Genomic DNA, 24,286 nt, shown 5'->3' with positions numbered 1-24,286 from the left:
GTTTATGCAAATACACCCAAGTGCCATCAAGTCACCGCTGATGTGCGTAAAACTAGATTATTTGGAGCCGACTAAAGCTCGAGCATGTAGAGTGAGCTAGTGGGGTTTTAAGTCTTGTAGTCTCATGTTGTAACTCATAACTATGCCCATCGTGTCATATGAACTTAATAATAATGATGACCATGTGCGAAATATGATACATCACAAATTTTGAGTTCGAAGTTAATATTCATATTATATGTTATATATTAAGTATATCATGTGTGCAATAAGTTTTATGAGTGTACATCTTCATTTATTCAGCATAAAGATTTCAAACTTGGGGTTGTAATGGAAGGTACAGATTACAACTGTTTTCTCATCAACACGAGGCCAACAATGCATTCAAAAGGCCTAAAATAGATTGGACGGAAATTCTTTGTCCCAAAAGACCTTCAAAGTCACCAAAGATCAGCCACCAAAATGAGTTGAGATGGGGGAAAATTTCGGGCCCGCGTAATCGCTACCGGAGAGCAGGTTCTCGAAACCATAGAAGGAATCAATCATGATGATTGAGACCTTGAAAGGTAGGAGACAAGATACTCAAAAAGTTGTACCAACCCCTAAACAACTCAAGTATTTGTCATAATGGTTGAGAGTTATCAACTAGTTTTAAAACTCCCACTTTATTCAGATACACTAACTAAAGTAACACAACATAGAAATAAGAAAGAAACAAATAAACATAATACATAAACTACCCTTGACTAGGACTCGAGACACTACAACTACTTGATGTATCTTCATGGTAAAATCTAACTTTCTCTTTGGGGTTTGCAAACTAGTCTCAGTTAGCCAGATGGACATTTGCAATTTTCTTTCCAATAATTAAGAGTAACTAAACATATTCAGCTCTAAGGCATATCTACTTAATCACATCATACAAATGGACACCGTAATTGAATTCAACTTAATAAGCGAAGGGCTGCTAATAATTTTGCTTGTGATTCACCTTGTACCCCGGTAACTTCATAACTACGAGATAGCCTAGTCTGCATTGAGTGTTATAGCCCACCCACTTCTGTACTGCCTGCCATAATGGCTTCATCTAGGCCACACACACACAGACAGGAAAAAAAATTACCACTGACGACAAGCATAAGGAAGTGCCTAATAACCAAAGTCCATATAAATGACATGTATAAGACTTAAAGTGAAAGGACACGCACTTAGGAGGAGCAGGCTTGCCATCTTGTGAGCGGGGCCCAGAATCCATCAGAGCATCAGCACAAGCATCCTCTGCAACTGGAGCAGACACTGCTAAAAACAGACACAACTGGACTCTGACTGGTGGGAGCTGGAGGGGCAGGAAGAGCCTTTACCTTTCGTGTCCTCTGTTTTTTCTCTACAACCCTGCCCGTTGGCACTGACACTCATTTTCTCCATTTATCTTGAGCACACAGAAGCCGAATCAGAGATTTTAGTAAAGAGCATATATCTCACTGGGATAAGGTAGTATCAAGTATAAGCCATACCCAGTTTCCATTTGGGATTCCGGAACTCAGAATGGTCACGTTAACATATGACAAGAAATGAAAAGATGTTGGGGATCGAGAGCTGTTGACCCTCTCTAATTGGGTTTGTTTTGTTCTGTCTTCTTCTTCTGTGATCACATCAATCAACTTGGTAACTGATAAAGAAAGAAATAACTGATAAAGAAAGAAATAACACAGTGGACGAAGGGAGAGAACAAAAGGATCGTTGATGGTTTCCCAAAACAGAAGGTTGGAAACAGCAATTACCTTCTAAGATTAATATTACTGGATACTCAGTAATAATGGTCAACCTTCATATCATGTCTAAACTCCCAATGCAATAACAATATGTTACAAACCAATATAACAAGTCACAATGGCAGTATGAATAGAATAAATCATTTTTCACCACTCGATCATATTCATAGTCATTCACACACACTGAAATAACAAAAGATAAGAAATATGTGACATACAAATTGTTTCACAAAAAAAAAACCAATGTCTATTGTAAATCTATTTAACACATCCAACTTCAAATAACATTCCATCTATAGAAAATACGTCTGAAATGTTCCAAACAAGTTCCTTGCAAATAACATTACCTTATCCTTTTATGATTTGAGCAACTCAATCATTCAACAAGCTATTTAAAGAATCAGAAGAGCCATCTGAGTGCTCCGATAATTTCGAAAGCTGCAACTCTTCTGCAATTTGATCTAAGCGCCGACGGATATACCGTACATCACCCTTGAGGATAGCAAATTCTCTCTCAAATTTTGACAATCTAGCTCCATCCGGCTGATCAACACCCTCACCAACCGGTGCTCCTACATTTGCACCCTCTGCTCCTACATCTCCCAATGGTTTTCCAAAATGAAAATTACTGGCAGATATTTTTGCATCATTCTTCTTCATCTTCTTCTTCTTCTTCTTCTTCCCCGCTTCAGAATCCTCCGCTGACAGATCAATATGATAATGCTCAAAAATGTGTGTCAGCAGTTTGCCATAGGGGAGAGCCCGATTAGGTGCCAATCTAGCGTACTGCATCATTTTCATAATGATGTACGGTAGGTTCAACTTGTTACCTCTATGCACACAATAGGTGACATAAGCTTCAAATGAATTTAAGCTGTCATGGTGACCACTGCGAGGTACAACATTGTGTTGCACAATGTATGCAATGGCGTGCGGAAGTGGTTTCAGCTGCCTCAGCTTCACATGCCTCGTGTCACCCGTATAATTCAGCATTATATCCCTATATGTCACATCCACATTAATCAGGTCATTGAACTTCTTCTTAGGCTCCCAAAATACTTTTGCACCTTCATTTGAGATTTGTAGAATCTCAGCTAACGTACAAATATCAAACTTTATTTGCACCCCTTTAACTTTGCTTACGGCTCCAATCTCTTCCCCAACTCCTTGGACAATCAAATTCTTATAAAACTCTTTCACCAAGTCCTCATAACACTTGGTATTTACCTCAAGTATTTTTTCCCAACCAATCTCTCTAAATCTGGCTGCTAGACCTACAGCCTCGAAAGAAGGAATGTCCACTTCCCTTCCTTCAGCTATAGCTTGCTTCTTTAATCTTTTGGGATTGCATTGGGGATAATCATCATTGAACCAGCCCCTTTCTTCATCAGCTTCTACCACTGATTTTCCCTTTCACTTATCCTTTGCCATAGCCTTCCGCTTTGTTGGCACATGCTTTCCACTTGCTGCCATCTTACGGCCCATATACTAGTCCAACTCTAATTGCTGCACATATCAAAAAACATATTGGATAATCAACATTTAACACAAATTAAAGTAAACTATAACAAATTTAACATGCAACCCTAAACCATAAAATAGGGTCCAACCAAATTTAACACAAATTTAACATGCAGCATTAAACCGTAAAATAACAAAGAAAATGGTCCAACACAATTTTGAGTGTGTGGAAGAGCATCATCTGATTAATTTTTTTTAAATCTTACAAATGAATAAAACAAAAAATCAACAACAAACTAAGCCTTATCCCAACTAAATGGGGCCAGCTACATGGATCCTTTCAAAACCAAATGGACCTTTCAAAACCAAATAGGGAAAACCTAGGTCCACATAAAGGGAAATAAAATGCGGAGGAAGAAACACAAATCACAAATCCAGCCACAGGTCACCTACCTTGGGATCCCATGACTCCTCTCAAGTATCTTTTCAAATAAAAATTTCAGTCAACATATCTGAAATTTACATTGCATGAGTAGGTTATTTATAGCCTTCAAAAAGATTATGAGGTTCAAAGTTATATAAAAACCGATTACTCTTCACTTCAAGTTCAAAGTTCATAAAATGGATGTAGATACAGCTTTCCGAGGGATATGAGGTTAACCTTTGGCATTACATGCATGTAGGGGTTGAAACCATGGCAAAGACACTTCAATTCTACTTTGACTTCAGAAATTGCAAGCTAGTACTCTCCTCAAAATGTAGCCAATCAATAGGATTCCATTCATTGGCTACATTCTTTGTGATACAAGATTTCGATGAAATTACAATTAACACGATACTCAAGAATAGAACAACGAACCTCGATAAAACTTCTGGGACATTTACAATAAAGTTGTAACAAGCTGCAATAGATGCTGTCTCTAAGGAACAGACTGTTATGCTAGTCATGCACAAGTGTTCTTGACATACTTTTAGAAAGGAAATGTGCCACTAACCACACCTATCAAACAACTGACCCAGGGGTAAACTTGTTCAAGACAAGACTTACAATAAATAGATAAACAAATTGCACCAATTAAACCCACTTGAACAAGGAGACAAATGACAACCCAGATACACACAGTGACCCTTCATTATACAAGGTCACCGTTCAAAATAGCAGCTCGAAAAATTTAAACTAACCATTCTCTTTACAGGATTTACCAATTGAAATGAGAACCATTAAGACACACATACCCAAATGCATCAATTTTATGCAGTACACAGAACAACAAAATTAAACCCCTCCACAACCCCACAAAAAGGTAAAACAACAAATACTAAAAGAAACCGACCAAGTTATTACAGAGCATTTTTCAGCTTTAATCAACGACAAAATCAGGGTTTCGACCACATCATCAGGAATTTCCTTGGTAAGGGTTTTAAGAGTTGGTTATTACCTTTTGAACGAAGAATCGCAGAGACGAGACGAGACGAGACAATAACGACTCCCCTTCGATTTCTCAAAATCGCAGATGGAGCTTCTCCTCTTCTTCTTCGTTCTCAACTGCCACTTCTTCTCCTCTGCTTCTTCTTCTCCTTTGCTTCTTCTTCTTCTTCTTCTTCGTTCTCAACTAACGACGCCCCTTCGATTTCTTCTCCACCTTGGTACGGTTGCTTCAGATTAGCCAAAAACGAAAACACAAAGGGGTCTTCTTCTTCTTCTCTCCTGCGATTTCTTCTCCAGCTTGGTAAGGTCTGCTTCAGATTTTAGCCAACAACGAAAACAAAAATGAAAATGAAATGGGCTGGGTGGTTTAGAACAGGGGTTTGTTTCGTAAATTTCAAAAGAATTTGAACTGGTTGTATATACGGTTACTGTACAACCGTATATACGTATAGGCTGGTAGTATGTAATACACCATTAATAAGATATACTATACCCGAATCGAACCGCCCGGATGGACCGGTTGGTTTGCATCGGACCGAACCGAACGGATCGAACTCTGTTCACACACTTAATGAGGTGGGTAATGGGTTTTTTTGATTTTTTAATGGGGAGGATGATCCGAGCCCCCCCCCCCCCCCCCCCCCCCCCCCCCCCCCCCCCGCCCCCCGTCCACTCCCCACCCCCACAAAAAAAAAAAAAAAAAAAAATGGAGAAAAATAGAAGAAAAAAAAGCAGCGCCAGGCCCCCCCCCCCGACCCCCACCCCCCCCCCCCCCCCCCAAAAAAAATAAAAAAAATAGAAATTTTGAAATTAAACACAACCCACGCCCGCCCCGCCCCACCCCTCCCCCGCCCGGGTCGGCCCCCCAAAAATATAAAAAAAAAAAAAAAAAGGGGGGCACGAAAAAAAAAGGAGGGTTTTTTTTTTTGGGCCCCCGGGGTTTGGTCTTTTTCATTTTAAGTCCAAAAAAATTGAGACTTTGCATATGCCTCCCTGTGCTATAGAAAAAGTCAATTTAAGGACAAATTATCGTTTATATGACAAATTTGCCTTTATTCTTTTTTTTTGGACAACTTTCATTTGGACCCTCTGAGGTTTGGTTTATGTCATTTTTAGTAAAAAAAAACTAAAATTTTGCATTTGCCTCCCCTATACTATAGAAAATGTCAATTTAAAAACAAATTATCACTTTTATGACCAATTTGCCTTTATTCTTTTCTTTTTTTTAAAAAATTAAATTTTTTACATATACATCCTACCTGCCATATACATTCTTTTTTTTTTTTTTTTTTTTAATTTAATTTTTTTATTCTTTTCTTTTTTTTTTTATTTAAATTTTTTACATATACATCCTACCTGCCATTAAACTCGTGACTCCCTCTTAATCCAAAAATTATAGAAATATCTTAAAATTTAAATAAATTTTAAAATATGACTAAAATACATATGTTAAAATCACTCAAGTATCTCTTAGCTTAAACCCTATTTTTGTACTAAAAGGGGAGTCACGAGTTTCATGGCAGGTAGGATGTATATGTAAAAAATTTGAATTAAAAAAAGAATAAGGGCAAATTGGTCATAAAAGTGATAATTTGTCCTTAAATTGACCTTTTCTATAGTACGGGGAAGGCAAATGCAAAGTTTCATATTTTTTGGACTAAAAATGACATAAACCAAACCTCAAGGGGTCCAAATGAAATTTGCACAAAAAAAAAAAAGAATAACAATAAATTGGTTATAGAAATGATAATTTGTCCTTAAATTGACTTTTTCAATAGCACAGGGGAGACATATGCAAAGTTTCTATTTTTTTGGACTAAAAATGACATAGACCAAACCTCAGGGGGTCCATATGAAAATTACCACAAAAAAAAATATTAAAGCCGCGCTCATGAGTGAAGACTGGATTTCAATGGAATTTTTTTTGTTTTCCCCTGGGTGGTAACAATTGAATTCAAATTGCAGGATGTATAAGTAAATATTGTTTTTTAACATTTAATGAGGGTTTCATATTTTTACTCTTCAAATTATAGCCCTTGCCAAGGTTTAATTTTAGGATTAGGCTTTGGGGTGTCAATTCAGGTATTGTGAAATCCCCCAAAATCTTAACTTGAAAAGCCATATTGTAGGTCTAAAAACCCGAAGTGCAGGAAAAAGGCAATTGTGGCCATTTAGGTAAAGACCATTGGATTCAATTCCGAACCAATGGAATTAGATAGAGATGATGCTGAGTTGGAGTTCTGTTGGAATTTGGAAGGAAATCTAACTTGGACATTGACGGACTTGGTAGATGAATCAAGTATACTATGATGACATGTATAGAAGGTCTCGAAAAATCAGGTAGGACTCTTCTATAGTTTGGAATAAGAACTAAGGTAGAGCTTGAGTATTCAAGGCCTTGGCTTTGCTTCTGGAACAAAAGTTCCAAGGGCTGATTGCCTGCCAGGCGACCAACCTGGTTCTGGGAGGAAATGGCAATTTTGAAATTTTAGATTTTTGAAGCCCTATTTCATGTGTCTTCATTCTAAAATGTGTCATTATGATCTAAAGCCGTCAAAGCTCATCAGAGAACACTCCTCAAGGTGAAAAACAGTGTGGAGAGCATTTGTCAAGGTTTCCGAATGGCGATTTGCTTTCTTCAAGGTTAGTATTCATCATCTTCGTTCTAGTTCTCTTCTATGATTGATTCCTCCTACTGCCAAGACCTGGGTGAAGGCTTCTAATTGTTGTATCAACCTACTTCTTCTACCCTCTTTACTCTAGAGTGAATCCCCATTCACTCTGGCTCATCCTTGAATCTTTCAGATCAATTTCAGAGAATACCTAACATAGGATTTGTTAAGTTTTTATTCCTTTTGCTTTGTTTGATGTCTAAACTATGATAGATCATGTTCTAGTATGACTCAGAATTTTCTAAGTATTTTCAGAGTAGTTTAAAATCCAATTGGAAAGCTTTTTGACGATTTAAGCCAAATTTGTCCATACACAAAAGTTGGTTGAATGGCTTGGTAGCCCCAGGCGACCAGCCCATGCTTTGGTCCCTTGCTTTGGTTGATTGCCCTGGTAGCCCCAAGCAACTAGCCCAACCAACCACACCCTGCAATGTTGATTGTTTGTTTCTCTTTTCAATGTCATACCTTTAGGGTTATTTTTAACTTTAAACCAACATGTTAATATGACTTTTTGGGAAGTGTGAACATACTCTTTGACCTATTTTGCAAGTTTACAATTCAATAAAAAGATGAGGAAATTCACTTGCACATAACCATTGTTACTTTGTTGATTGTTATGAAACTTGCTTATATGTAACATACTGTTGTTTCAAGGTTTAGGAATGATTATTATGACTCTGAAATTTCAGTATATAAGTGATTAATGATACTTTTGATACATGGATCAACATGTGACTTTATGCTATGTAGATAGAAGTTGTGATTGTGAATTGGGGAATATCTATTTGGGTGTTTCTGTCTTGGGACATCAATGGAAGTGGTATGGGATACAATCCTACGATGCCCCTTGGCGCTTTTCACGATTATTGGATGTTATGACTAGGCAGTCTAGTGGAGTTTGGTTAGAAACTCCATCATATCACACCCTATCGGCATGGGTACTGATGTCTAGTGACCCATGGTAGTAGTGTAGGGTGATGGGAGCTCAAGACCGGTAACCAACCCGTGGAGGATACAACCACATTGTGGGGGCATTCATTGGTAGGGTTGCATATAATAGACTTGGGCTCATGGGCGCTCAAGACTGGTAGCCAACCTGTGAGAGGACATGAGAGCTTCCTGTCCATTATATGTGGATGACCAATAGGGTTAAGAGAAGGCGTAGTCTGAGTTGGTGGTGCCATAGAATACGTTGGCTCTAGTAGCGGAGGATACTGAACCAAGAGTGTGAGATGCATGAGGGGATGTATCTGAACATAGATTGATGTGATTGAGTAGTTGACTTGCATTGGGCTAGGTATAATCCTGACACGTGCCATTACTCACACCAATGGTGTGGTGAGAGAGGGGTGACCTAAATCCCAGCCATTGTGGTAGTTCGAGAGGGATGCCTTGACCCCTTACCTAGGATCTCAAGACCGGTAACCAACCCGTGAGAGATTAGAGTGACGAGACCCACCATAGGAGGTTGGTGTTCTATCTTAATGTGTATCTACCATTAGAGACTAGCATTCATTAGAGTATGGTTGCATTCTTGCATTCTGCCTCGTGTCATTTTGCATTATGTGATGTATTGATTTGGACTGTGATATTGGTTATTTGTTTGTGAACTACTCGCTGAGTTCTTTTGAGCTCACTCTTCGGGGAAATAGTTGTTTTAGATGAATATACAGGTGAAGAAGAGATCTTGAGCTCTAGTTCGGAAATACTTCCCATATATTATACAACTGAGAAAGCAATGGGAGCTGATAGTAGCTCGTGGTACGATCCCAGTACCGGTATGGAATATTATTATGGCTTCGATCAACAATGATACGAGACATCTCATTCGCTTGTGGGGCTACATATGAAACTCAGCCCTAACCTTGACCCGGAAACCCTGTTGTTGTAGGTCCAGCTACCCGAAGTAAGGCAAGAAGTCAGCTTTGGGCCATTTCAGTAGAAGACTTGATGGCTGGATTGAAATCCTTGAGTGTTGATGTCAGTGTTCCATTTATGGAAACTGCACCCTGTTGAAGATCGGATTAGTTGATGGACTTGGAGTGCTCTCTGTCATGGTTCGAAGGCATTTCTACCTACTAGGAAAGTCACTTGGTGTGTGTGCAAAACCCCTTGATGTTTGGACTTGATCTGAGTCTTCAATTCCCTGTTTTGAAGTTGCTGTTCTGATTGGTCGACTCATTGGTCAACTGGACCAGTCGACCAATCAATCGACCAATTGATTCTGTTTTTGAAAATTAGGTCGTGGCTACTTTATTTAAGTCTAATCTCGGGAATACTCCGCCTCATCTGCCTCCTAAGCCTCTGGAACGAGTCAGAACTCCATTCTAATCAATTCCCTTGCATCCTTGGTTGATATCTCGCAAGAACTGAAGTAATCTTCATCCTCCTGCATCAAAGGTATGTTTATGATCTACTTTTCTTCCATCTCTGATTTTCTTTTCTTTGATCTGTTCTTGGTTGAGATCAGGAAGATGATGCTGCATTCTTGCAACCATCTATTCCATGATCTCATTCGATTCCTTGAGATTTATGATCATCGTCATGATCTCAACCCTAGCCGAATTAACCCTTGAAACCCTAACCCTTGTATGATCTTTCTGGAAACCTTTTGGTAACCTCCCATGTGAGGGAAACCTCATGGGCAATATTTATGCTAATCTAAATTTGATCTTTCTATAGTTTTTCTTGTTATTATTGGCCAACAATTTACTTCCCTTTTTCCTGTGATCTCAACCTTTTCATGGGAGCCAAAAAGGGTGAAACCCAAACTTCTTAAATATATGTTATTGACCCTGTTAATAGCCAATTAATGTGTTTTCCTTACAAGAATTGTAACCTATCATCCTCTAATTCTTTATCCTTGATCATACTGTGTTTTCTTCATGATCCATGATTTAACCTAATTAGGTTAACCTTTTTGTTTCTGAATTGTAACTTGGAAACTTGATTTGGTTGGTGGTTTGATGTCCTCTATATACTTGGATACTACCATTGTAGTTTCCCCCTTATTTGGTACCCTTTTGAACCACCAAATTCTGCTTCTTTTTCTAAAAATTCGGATTCTTGAAGGCCACTGTCTCTATTGGTCGACTCATTGGTCGACTGAGGCAGTAGACCAATCAATCGACCAATGAGTACAACAACCTCATTCTTGGTCTGCTTTGATTGATTTGATATCTTTCCTTCTATGTATCTTTCCTAACATGTTGTATACACTTGTTTAAGACTTTCTTCTCAGGTTTAGTCAAGGTCTTACTTGATTCCCTAAGTTCCTTTACAAGCTAGAAGGTAAGGACAGTTATTCTTTAATTACATAGATCGCATACTCTTGAGTTTATACTTTATGGAACTCTGAGTTTAACTACTGTTCTTGTACTTTATACTTCTGATATACTACTGTAAGTATAGTAGCACTTTACTTATGTTTTCTTTTTCATTATTCAAGCTTATAAGAATTGCTTATTACTATATTGTCTAATGATTAGATCATGATTGTATACTCTCTTTTATATGATGATGTGTTGACTGTGTATGTCATGACTGATCTGGGATTGTATCTGATTAGGTATGATTTGGGATTGAGAGGTATCCTTTTGACACTTCTGTCCTTGGACATTATCGGAAATAGTATGGGATGTTTCCGGGGTTGTCCATCGACGCTTTCCCAAATTATTGATTGTCATACCTAGGGCTGTCTAGCAGTGTTTGGCTAGGATGTCCCTGTTATATCAGACCCAAATCGGAAGGGTATTGAGACCGAACGACCTGTGGCAGCAATGAGGATTCACGGACGCTCAAGACCGGTAACCAACCTGTGAGAGGACGGGAATCATATTGCGGGGCCATGTATTGGAGGGTTGCATATGGCTAGACTTGGGCTCATGGGCGCTCGAGACCGGTGAGTTATATCCGTGAGAGGACATGAGAGCTTCCCGTTTACCATATGTGGATAACAAATAGGGTTGATGAGTCCGTATTTGAGAGAGTCGGATACGCTGACTCTAGTGTGAAGGATACCGGAAAGGATCCCGAGAGGGGAGGAATGGAAGTATCTGGATTTGAGTTGATGTAACTGAGTAGATGACTTGCATTGGGCTAGGCTTTTACCCTGACATGCGCCGGTACTTAGACCAAATGGTGATGTGAGAGAGAGATGACTTAACCCCCAGCCATGGAATGTTCGAGAGGGATGCCGGACCCACTACCAACAGGAGCCGTATGCGTGACCTACCCAAAGAAGTACGGTGCTATGACTTAAAGCATGTCTGCCAATAGAGACCAGCATACATAGAGTTTAGATGCATACATACATTATTTGTTTCATACTGCATTGCATCTTGCTATGTTTTGCCACATGTTATTTATGTTGTTATGGATTAACTACCTTACTGAGATTCTTTGAAACTCATTCCTTTTTGTATATTGTTTTGTTAGACTATTCTACAGGTACTGATTACTATGACGGACAGTACACTGAAGCCCAAGCCGATGAAGCATACTACACGCAAGGTGTTGGCGACAATCAAGATTACTCTGATGATCCCTCAGTTGATCAAGTTCCGTACTACGATTAAAGGCAACGTGGAGTTGGAACATCTCAGTTGGATTGATGAAGTCCACTATTTTGAAGACGTCATCTATAGGATAGAAGACTCTTAGTTTTGTTTATCTTTCTTTTTTCTTTGATTTCAGTAATTATTCCTTTTAGACTTATACTACGTTTCTCTGTATTTGTGGAGTGAGTTTCCGCCTCACTTTACTTCTTTTGATATCTATAGATATCTGGTATCATTTTCCGCACTCTGACTATGTTATTTATTCATTTCTTATGTTGAACCTTGTTTATAATATTAAACCTTGATTATTTCCTGTTTATGATTATATTATTGAATATGTTGGAGGATGATTTCCTCGATACTTGATCTTCGGGGCTGTGGATCACACTCTCGGGTATGCCAGTTAGGGTACCGGCTGAGAGGATGTGACACTACAAGCTGAAAATTGATCCTAAGTTGTAGGTGTATAAGCAATTGGAGAAGAAGGCAAAATATTAAGACACTTAGTAAATTTTGACTTTCCTTTATTCCCTTCCAGTTGTTTACTTTAGATTTGACATCACTTCCGTGCTTTGCTTCAGTTGTGAGATCCTTCTCAAATCCTTATTACTTGATTTATTTCTTTATTAATATTATAACATTAATTTATCCTGCTCACTATTGAACTATTGTGTGGAATGGTTACTGATTGTCTGAGACCTGATTTGTGGGGCTGTGGATCACACCCCCGGGTATTCTAATGAATGGATACCGGCTGGGTGGGTGTGATAGGTACAATTTAGGGTTTTCATATTTTGTGGTAAGGGGCTTCATTTAAAGTTCAAAGTTTTATTGTTAATGAACCAGAGTTATGTGTTTTGGATTTTGGGGTAGATTTTATAAGATTTGTATTCAAGGTCAACTTTCCAGATGAAAGTGTACAGTTCTAAGTATGTGTTTCAGTTTTAACTTTTAAGTTTTGAGTTAGGTTTAGGAATTCTATCAATCAATGTCAATAAGAAATAGGGTTAAAGGCTTGGGGTTTATTTTGTACTATTTGCTTTAGGTCTTGCTATTGGTAAAGAGGTTTTGGAGGTTTTGGAGTTCAGGTTTAGGGTTTGACCTTTGATGCATGGGATATGTGACTAGGTTTTGGGTATTACACTTGTACTTAGGATTTAAAATTTGGAATCCAATTTAGGTATTAGGATTTGAAGTTCACTGGGTTTGTTGTTTGGTTTTAGTTTACGACTTAAGGCATTTGGTTATGAATTTTTGGTACCAAGGTAGGGGTTAGGACTTTCGGTTTGTGTATAAATTTTTAAATTGTGAAGTTGAGAATAGGGATTAGATAATTAGAATTGGTGTTTTGGATTACAAGGTATGAGATTTAAGGTTTAGAGTTTTTCATTTCAAGTTTGAACTTCATATTTGATTTATGCTTTGAGGTTTGACAATGGGTTCAGTCTTCATGGTTTAGGCTTAAAGTCTTTAAAGTCTGGATTCAAGGTTTAAGGTCCCTTAAAGGTGTTTGGGATTTTTTTCTTATTATGGTGAAGTGATACAGTTCCAGATTAGGAGTTGAAAGTTTTGAGTTTTCAAGTTAAAGTTTCAAGGTTTGTGATTTTAATCTATACTATTAAAAACGCACATGCGAATGCACGAGTTTTGTGATATTCTTTATAAGATTAAATATATTTTTCTCTGATATTCAGTTACATTTCGGAAAACATACTTATTAATCTACCTTGTGTAGATTTTTATATAGTGTCGTATTTGAAATTATCCACACTTACTTTGCAGTCCTATGGCTCAGGGGTGGACCTACAGTGGGGCCGGGCCCCCCCATTTTTTTAAAATTTGTATTAATTCCTTAATTTTGCCGACTTTTATAAATTCTTTAATTATCTATATTTTGTCCAAAAAAATATTATTATCAATAATTTACTTCTTTTTTTTCAAATGTGTGGGCCCACAAAATATATGTGGGAATATTAATAAATATAATAAAATAATTCAGAGGTGGGACCCCCAATAGGTTTTATAAGGGCTCACATAATATGTGTAGCAGAAACGCATTAATCCTTCCCCAAGGTTATCTGGACTTTCATTCTTCGGCCCCCCAATGTTGAGTCCTGGGTTTGCCCCTGCTATGACTTCTGCTTAGTGGTTTGTTAGTGGTCCGACCAGAACTTGGTCGGACAAATATGAACCTGGTCGGTCCAATCAGTCCGGTTCATTCAAGCTCATCTATATCAGAAACGAAAATGACACAAGTCAAGAACAATATCCTCGATCGTTAAGGATCTCAAGGGAAATAAATGTGAAAACCCATTTACAGTTCTCTGCACCTTTACCCATTCAGCTAGGACCAAAGAAGCCGAAAAGGTTATATCCCACCAGATGAAATATAAGGCAGGTAAATGATCAAACACTTGAAAGCTAACAAACTGAACACAAGGGATTTTAAATGGATAAGTACTCTCCATTGAGAAGACCAGTTAATAAAATCAAAATCAAACGAACTCCCACGTACTGCCAATTATATGAAAAAAGTATGTCAAACTCTACCGAAGTTTTTCACTCAAAAGCTTGAAAAAGAAGATCAACGGAGAAAATACTAAGTTACCTACAGAAATATCAACCTCATGACAATAACCCTTTCCCAAAGTCTACGGAAGTGGTCAAGATTGATGCAACCCTTAAAGAATCCCTTCGATCTTTAGCTAACTGTGATCGAATTTACCTCATGCCCTAAGTTTCGTATGGACCGAATCATGCAAGGGTAAACAAGATTGAGAGAGAGAGATGATGACGGAGTTTAGCAAGACTGCCTACATCTCCGGGATTCAAGTTCGAATCCAAATCCACTATAGTTTGGAACTTTACAAAGAAGGAGAAGAAAGAGAGAGAGAATGTGATAACACCTGATACAGGTGACAATAGGAGCCGATATCAACATCGAGTGATCGCCTTCCACCATTGATCAAAAGCCCCAAACAAGCTTTGCAAAGATCCTTCACAGTTCATAGTTGCAGGAGCTCGAAGATGGCAGCCATGGACGAACTCAGAGAGCTTCAAGAACTCGTAGAACAGAAAATCCCAAATCAGAAAAATCGATTTGCATAATACCATGAACCAACCCAAGCCATAACATATACAAGGCTGTGAACCGTATGAACCCAATCGGTTCACTTGATACATAAGTAAATGACCAGATTACCCCCCCCCCCCCAACAATCTCCCCCTTAATCTGTACATCCAAAATGACTATAGTGACCTGGATTACGACCATCATCATCCAAGTGTACCTGCACACACAAAACAAAAGAGACCACAGTACAAAGCAAATAATAAATTTGCAAAATACCCAGACACATACTAACTATGCAACACTAAGGACTCCATGCAGATACACCATGCAACAAACTGCACCAGGTAGAGAAACCCTAATCATAACTCACAATTCACAACTCACTCATATAACTATGAAGAGCACACATGCACACACCAGGCATATATCTCATAACTGAGACAAACAAAGAAAGAGTTATAAAAATTTGGGCAACATCTCTCCTAAAACTGCAACAAATGCAAACCTGATAAACAAACACAAGACATACCTGGACATCACCACACCATAGATAAATGGAAAAACAAGTATACAATCTCCACAAAAGGTAATAACCCACCACATAGACTTACTCATGCCAACCAAAGCATAATAAATATATGAATTAAAACAAGTAAGACTTTAAACAAGAGACTAGTATAAACTTCAAGAAATCCATGGTGATATCCAAAAACAACCTAGATTAACAGAACCTCACACACATCAACAGATGAACAACATGGATCCAGACATAATTGACAATGCCAACACAGCCCATGAATCTACAAATGCTTACAATATAAGCCAAGTCAAGTCTAAAACATATCACATGATACATAAGAGAACTTAACCAACCTAGAGAAGAGAGATTGAACAATTCAAATATATAAAACATAAACATAAATCTCTCCCCCTCAACCAGTAGATCCCAAAACTTAGGAAATTCCTAACAGATCCAAATACTTTCATTTCAAATTCTGATTTTAAAACCTTCTGCAAGGAATACAATCATGCAATCAATATGTAAACCACATAAATGCAGATATAAGATACAGAAAACGAAATGAAAAAACTAGAGGCAACTGTCAACCTAAAATGCAAAATACAATGCAAAAAAAACTCAACCATCAAGTCTTATATATCAATGCCAATGGTATTCAAATGAAATCACAACAGGATTCATTAACAAGTCATATTTTCAAACTTAGTTGTTAAAATGCCTAAAGAAGTTGCAAATCATTCTTTCTTCTACATTAAAGTAAAGAAAGACAACAAGTATCCAATTACCCATTAAAATAATAAAGAGAGTAACTCAGGATAGCAAACATTCTAATAGCCTTACATTTAACCAATAAGATGAAAATATTCTAGACAAACCAAATAGGCAATAACACTCCTCAATCCATCATTGGCTTACCACCACTACTCAAACCAGGATCTCTTCACCCACTCACCACACATGACGGGCACAAGTCACAACTAGACACATCCATGTCACCTAGAGTAGAAATCAAACTAGAGATAAAAGAAGTAAACTCAATAAGACTTAACAACTCTGACCTACAAGACCAGACTCAATGACCACATAAAAATCTAACTGCAAACAAGACATAACCTAACCAATAAAACTGGTGCAAGTCATCTTACCAGACAACTCCATAAATCTGACAATAAATACTCCCAAATCAAAACCATACAAGCTGACAAACCATATCCCCTGAATATCATATGAACCCCAACAACCTGTGAGGACACACCCTCTTGACATCTCCTGTGTCAAGACCAGCACTAATGCTGAACTGGAGAACAAACCTCTCCCCCCTGGAGACCAAACTCTCCAAACACTTGACAACTCCTGTCAAAACCAGCACTAATAAGGCTGAACATGGAGACTATACCTCTCCAAACACCAGGGATACACCTAATGCTATACCAAGTGAAATAGGAATTCTCATGTGTAACCAACTGTACTAAACAGTCTCAACACCACCTATAACCACTCTAGCATAAAAAACTCAGTCAGACATGTATATCAATACAAATAAAAGCATCCATGAGAGTACAAAACAACAACAAATACTTAACATGCCAACACTATCATAATTGGTCAAGAATTCTCACACAACAAGGCATATCTTAACCAATAGAAAAACAGGCATAAAATATGTTGTCTCAGATTTATGAAAATAAACAGCTTCCTTACACAAGCACATCATCTTAAAGATAAATAGACCACCTCCCTTTAACAAATGAACAAAATAGGATAAACCAAAGTGTGCACCCAATGGAAACCCAAACAACCAGGTCTTAAAACAAGGTTTATGCTAACACGGAAAGCACTTAGGTCATCAAAGGACCTCAAACATATTTAATTCACCAGAATTAGGCACATTATTGTTAGATGTCTCATCTTCTTGCAGTTTCCTCTTATATGCAAAACAATTTTTCTTAAAGTGTCCTACCTTTTTACAATAAAAGCATCTCTTGAGATTTGCATCAGACTTGTTGTTCCCATTATTATTCTTGTTGTTATTTTCATGATTTTCATATACTTTACCCTTTCCCTTGGGTCTCCCTTGTTTGTAAGAGCCTTTGCCCTTAACAAACAAATTGTCCCCACTCCCTGAAGTATTTCCAGAAGTCAACAACTCTGACTCCCTATTCCTTAAAGCATCAATCAGTTGTTCTAGGGAAATGTTTTGACAAGCATACTTGATTGAGTTCTTAACAACAAGATAATCATTATGAAATGAATTCAATAGGATAATTGACAAGTCTTGGTTTTCCAATTTAGTCTTCTCCCCTGTATTGGCTAAGTCTTGAATCAACTTCTTAAACATATCTAGGTTCTTGTCAAGGCTAATTGTAGGGTCCATCTTAAACCCATACAATCTCTCCTTTAGATAAATCTTATTGCCTAGATTCTTTTTCTGATAGATTTGTTCAAGCTTGTTCCAAACTTTAATAGGGGTATTGTCATCATCATCAAGACACCTGATAACCCCATCTGTGATGTTCCAGAGCATGCAACCAATTGCATTCTCCATCACTTCAGTCCTCAAGACTGGTCAATACTTTCAAAAAAAAGCAACTGGGTCATCTATGGATCTTAGGAGCTTCTGTTGAGCCATTAAAGCTCGGACCTTTCTCTTCCAAATCCCAAAGTCCCCTGTCCCATCAAACTTCTCAATATCTACCCTGGAACCCCTCATAGGAGTATCCAAACCTAGGTAACTAGGATTTCCCCCTAGACCTATTGTTCTACTTGAGCCTGTGGTAACCCCACTGACCACACTGGGAGGAGTGTCCTCCCCTGGTAGACCAAATCCCTTGCCTAGCTCCACTTTGAAGCCGGTACCATACAACAATCAGTATACAAGAATAAATATTCACAATACTGATATACAATTCTGAAAATAAAAGATTATCTTAACCAAAGATTAAATAATCAGATATTAATTAACCACAAAATCATAATCTAACTTTATACAAATGCAGCAACCTATATTAACTTATTGTTAACACAGCAGATCAATACAGACCAAGTATTGTATCAAATATTAACAAAAGAATAGGGCAGCAGCTAGTATAATCAGAAATTAAGACATTAATGTGATCAATTAATCAATAATCATATCAGAATAAACCTACTCATATTAGATTATCACCCAACAATTTACAAAACTGATTTATACAAGAAACCACAAACATATGAGTCATATTAGCATGGTTTTATCATAGAACCGAAACTTATAAATGCCATATAACATCAGATTATATCATAAGAGATAACATATATGACAAATATATAAAAGACTATGAAAACCGAAATATTGAAGCATATATCAGAGGCAGGCAACGAAAGAACAAAAAAAAAATCAGATTATTGTAAACTGAGACAATCATTAACCATATGAGTAAACAATCAAATTAGGATTTAAATGTTATACAAAACCTAAAATGAAAACATAGAACATGAACCAGAGCCGAAACAGAGTCAAGAAACAGTCATAGTTTGAACTGAATGCCTACTGTTAGGTTACATAAGCCTCATATATCGATTAATAGCAAAAACTAACCAATTGATCATAAAAAGAATTACCAGAAGAATAGAATGGTAACCAGCAGAAGCAATTTTCAGATCAAGAGGATTAACAATGAGATCTATAATATCTATGAGATCAGATTAATCAAATTAACCAATGATTCTACCGAATCACCTAACCAAAACATAGGCAGTCTCAGGCTAACAAGCTAATCGAGCTCTGATGTCAATCTATGATTGAATTTACCTCATGCCCTAAGTTTCGTATGGACCGAATCATGCAAGGGTAAACAAGATTGAGAGAGAGAGAGAGATGATGACGGAGTTCGGCAAGACTGCCTACGTCTCCGGGATTCAAGTTCGAATCCAAATCCACTATAGTTTGGAACTTTACAGAGAAGGAGAAGAAAGAGAGAGAATGTGATAACACCTGATACAGGTGACAATAGGAGCCGATATCAACATTAAGTGATCGCCTTCCACCACTGATCAAAAGCCCCAAACAAGCTTTGCAAAGATCCTTCACAATTCATAGTTGCAGGAGCTCGAAGATGGCAGCCATGGACGAACTCAGAGAGCTTCAAGAACTCGTAGAATAGAAAATCCCAAATCAGAAAAATCGATTTGCATAATACCATGAACCAACCCAAGCCATAACATATACAAGGCTGTGAACTGTATGAACCCAACCGGTTCACTTGATGCATAAGTAAATGACCAGATTAGCCCCCAACACTAACTTTGTTGGTATTCAAGAGAACCATCGCTTCGCTTCTTCACCACTGAGACAATCCTTTCAGATATGCACTTCTTCAAAGGAAAATAATAATTACATAATATTATCAAAGGATGTCACTGACCAAAGACAACTCGCCATAAACTATCAAAGACCAAGTGTTATCCACGTTAACAAGTCTTCCTGGAATCTTTACACATCACACGCGTGAAAGACTAAAGACTGAGTATTTCATGGGCAAAGACCGATGACACCAGGAGTCTACCCATAGGGCATGTCTTAAAACAGTTCATATAGTTCCCTTCGCTGGGATCATTCACCTGCAACAGTAGTCACTCTTATCCACCTACAACAGTACTCACTCTTAATTGCCATTTGAGTAGTGATGGGTTATGTGCCGTTGGTGTTTCCATTATGTTGGGTTAATGTGGGAATATTTCTCATTATTCTCTGGTGCGGCAGCTTCATGAGCATGAGCTTGGCACAATCACCATCATCATCATCACTCAATGGAACGGATGATCGGCTAGCCTTGCTGGCTTTCAAGGCTCGCATAACCGAGGATCCGTTTCACGTTTTGAGTTCTTGGAATGACTCCGTCCCCTACTGCGAGTGGCAAGGCATCACGTGTGGTAGTCGCTGGCATCCAAATAGGGTTAAAGCGTTGGAGTTACGGTCCTATGAACTGATAGGATCCATTGCACCGGAAATAGGTAACCTCAGCTTCCTTGGGATGGTTTCTCTCGAAAACAACAGCTTACACGGTGAAATTCCTTATCAGATAAGCTTTCTAGCCAGGCTTCAATATTTATATCTACACAACAACTCTTTTGAGGGGAAAATCCCACCCAACATATCACATTGTTCCAACCTTAGAACACTCCAGTTAAGTTACAACAATATTGCAGGGAATATCCCAATAGAGTTCGGGTCCCTATCAAAGCTTCAAATCCTTGCAGTCCATAACAACAGTTTAAGTGGACAGATTCCAACCTCTTTTGGTAATCTTTCATCACTTGAAGTCATTTCTATGTTATACAATGGATTCAGTGGAAGTATTCCAGATGCCTTAGGCCAAATGCCAAGATTAATGAAGCTTTATTTTTACGGAAATAAGTTATCAGGTACAATACCTCCTGCTCTATACAATCTTTCTTCACTCCGTCTTATTGATTTTGGAGCTAATCGACTTCATGGGAGTCTTCCACCAACATTAGGATTCAATCTACCCAATCTACAGTGGTTTTCAATTGGAACAAACCAATTTCATGGATCTCTTCCAATTTCAATTTCGAATCTATCAAAACTCCAGATGTTTCAAGTCAACGACAATAATCTTGTTGGGAAAGTGGCAATTTATTTTGGAGGCTTATCGAAACTAACTACTTTATTCTTAGCCTCCAATCATTTGGGAAGTGGAGAAAGTGATGACTTGAGTTTTATCCACACAATGACCAACTGCACTAGTTTGAAACAGTTAGATCTTTATGGTAATCTATTTGGTGGTGCACTCCCCAACTCCATGGCAAACTTGTCAACTCAACTGAGTGTGCTTATAATCGATGAAAACCAAATATTTGGAAAAATCCCAACAGGGATGGAGAACCTTGCAAGCTTAGAGTTGTTGAGCTTAGCTAGAAACCTCCTAGAAGGCAGTATCCCATCTTCATTTGGAAGATATGAAAAGTTATCTGGCCTTTATTTAGATGGGAATATATTCAAGGGGCCAATCCCTTCTTCTCTTGGAAATTTAACAGCATTAAATGATCTCCATATACATGGTAATCATTTGCTTGGAAAAATACCTTCAAGTGTTGGAAAATGCAAAAGTTTGTTACGATTGAGCCTCTTCGAAAATAATTTCAGTGGTATCATCCCCAAAGAAATATTTTATATTTCCACACTAATAGAATTAAAGTTGAGCAAAAATCATATATTTGGTTTTCTAACTTTGGCAGTGGATTCATTGATCAATCTTGAAATCTTAGATGTTGAAGAGAACATGTTGTCTGGTGACATCCCAAGAGCCCTTGGTGTTTGTACGAGCCTACAACACATTTATATGGGGAGAAACTTATTTCAAGGGTCTATACCATTCTCTCTTAGTTCTCTAAGAGGTCTTGAAGATTTAGATATTTCACACAACAACTTCTCTGGCCTTATCCCAAAATATTTAGGAACATTCAAGTTTCTCCAAAATTTAAATTTATCATCTAATAATCTAGAGGGTGAGGTACCAACCGAAGGATTCTTTAGAAACTTGAGTGCATTTTCATTCCTTGGGAACAATAAGCTTTGTGGTGGTATACCAGAACTTCATTTGCAAGCATGCAAGATTCAAAAGCCCAAAGAGGATGGTAAGTTGCAAGTTTTAAAATTGATAATCACCATATGTGGTTGTGGGACTTTTCTATCTTTGATTTGTACAATATTATTTTTCATTATTCATCAGAGAAGGAAAGATAGGAAAGAATCCACGATACCTTTGTTGGGGGGTCATCATTTTAAGGTATCTTATGCTCAACTCCTTAAAGCCACTGATGGATTCTCATCAGGGAATTTGATTGGAGTAGGGAGTTTTGATTCTGTATACAGAGGTGTTCTCAATCATGGAGAAACAATTGTTGCAGTTAAGGTCTTCAAAATTGATGAAATAGGTTCGTCTAAGAGTTTCATGGTTGAATGTGAAGCCCTTCGAAGTATACGGCATCGTAATCTTGTCAAGATCTTATCAAGTTGCTCAAGCATAGATTTTAAAGGTAATGATTTTATGGCTTTAGTGTATGAGTTCATGCCTAATGGGAATCTAGAGAAATGGTTATATTTGCATGCAAATGGAGTGGATGATGAACAAAGGCATTTAAACCTCATTCAAAGACTGAATGTTGCGATTGATATTGCCACAACATTGGACTATCTTCACCACCATTGTCATATGCAGATTATCCATTGTGATTCAAAGCCAAGCAATATTCTTCTTGATGATGATTTAATTGTTTGGGTGACTTTGGCATATCAAAAATTCTTTCAAGATCCACGGGAAGATCTCAAAATCAATCCAGCTCAATCAGAATAAAAGGATCTATTGGATACACCGCACTAGGTAATGTGGCATCTTTATTATCTAGTATGCGAATCTTTTTCTCTTCTTTTGTGATTTCATAAGATGAGTCCAAGTATTTGTCTCTTATATTCCACTTCAATTTTGAAGGCATGATTATTATTTCACTGAGACTCCAATTATTTGTCTCACATATTCCCCTTCAAATTTCAAGGCATGATTATTATTTCACTAACATGTTAAAGTATTTTTGGTCTCTTTGTAAAGAAGAGACTAAGATTCAATGTCTCAAACAATTGAAAAGTGATGCAAGAAAGGTGCTATCCTTGACTTCACTTGACTCCTCTTCTGCTCTTTATTTCCACCGCAAGCATATATAACCTACGAAATTTCATCCATGTTTATGCTCGACTTCACCTTTGAATTCAATAGAATAAGAAGAAAACAAGCCCTTCCTATGTCATGTTTATCTTATTGTATAGTCAATAGGATTATCATATTCTTGCTAGTTCCAATAGTATTTACTATCCATGATGCATATATTGCAGAGTATGGTGGAGGAGCTAATGTATCAACACATGGTGATGTCTACAGTTATGGCATTTTGTTGTTAGAGATGTTCACTAAGAAACGACCTACTGATGAAATGTTTAAGGATAACTTTAATCTTCATTTCTGGGCAAATATGGCTTTGCATGACGATGTGATGGCTATCGTTGATCCATCATTTCTCCACATGGAAGAAGATATTGAAGAGACAACCGAAACTATAGCTGAAACCACTGAGAGTCACAGATGCATAAAGGAAATTGTTCGAGAATGTCTCAATTCATTTATTGGAATTGGTGTTGCTTGCTCAGCTGAATCACCATCGCACCGAATGGACATTAGTGTTGTGGTCAATGAGCTACAGTTGATCAGGGACATTTACCTTGGATCTGATACTTTGCAACGAAGAGTATAACCCAAACTTAGAAGGGTTATTGAACTTGGTAAGTGATCACTTCCTTTAAGAATAGAAGCTTCTTGTCATCTAATGTATGAGTAAATTCATTAAAGTTTCTTAAACTTGCTGGTGTAGGACTATCTTCTAAGGAGTTTGGGAAGATGGATGCTTTTCTGGCTGGATAACTATCTTCATTTTTTTTTTTTAATTTCCTTTTTAGGAATTAGTATAATTGTTTTTGGTGTTCTCTCTATCATTCATGGGTCAAGCAGTTAAAAAGGAACTGTTGTAATTCTTTTTGGGCAATCTTTCTTCTCGTGTATACCTTTTCTTCTTCTCAATTAAGCAAGATTATTTGTATTTCGAAGATGACCAATTGTGGAAAAGGTTAGTAACAAAAATGAAGAGCTAGGTTTAAGTGTTACCATTGTTGTTAAGGTTCAACTTGTGAATTATGATGGAAGTATTTGTTAAGATCACATTGAATCCTCAGTATCCTTCAACTTATATATCA

The 24,286-nt window shown here is 37.6% G+C and overlaps 1 protein-coding gene across 1 annotated transcript; it reads left to right on the top strand.

The window, feature by feature from the left end:
* The first annotated feature begins 20,150 nt into the window (after positions 1–20,150).
* LOC149011739 (uncharacterized) lies at positions 20,151–23,935 on the top strand. The gene is given in 3 exon segments (XM_089163883.1): positions 20,151–22,758; positions 22,761–22,868; positions 23,375–23,935. Coding segments are annotated over 3 exon segments (3,132 nt in total). The 3' UTR covers positions 23,791–23,935.
* The last annotated feature ends 351 nt before the right edge of the window (positions 23,936–24,286 follow it).

This window comes from Hakea prostrata, chromosome 7 (genome assembly GCF_041222555.1).
Source record: "Hakea prostrata isolate BN-2017 chromosome 7, UWA_Hpros_2, whole genome shotgun sequence".
Lineage (NCBI taxonomy): Eukaryota > Viridiplantae > Streptophyta > Magnoliopsida > Proteales > Proteaceae > Hakea > Hakea prostrata.
The sequence above is the reverse complement of the archived record's forward strand: the minus strand, read 5'-3'. Positions and strand labels throughout refer to the sequence as shown.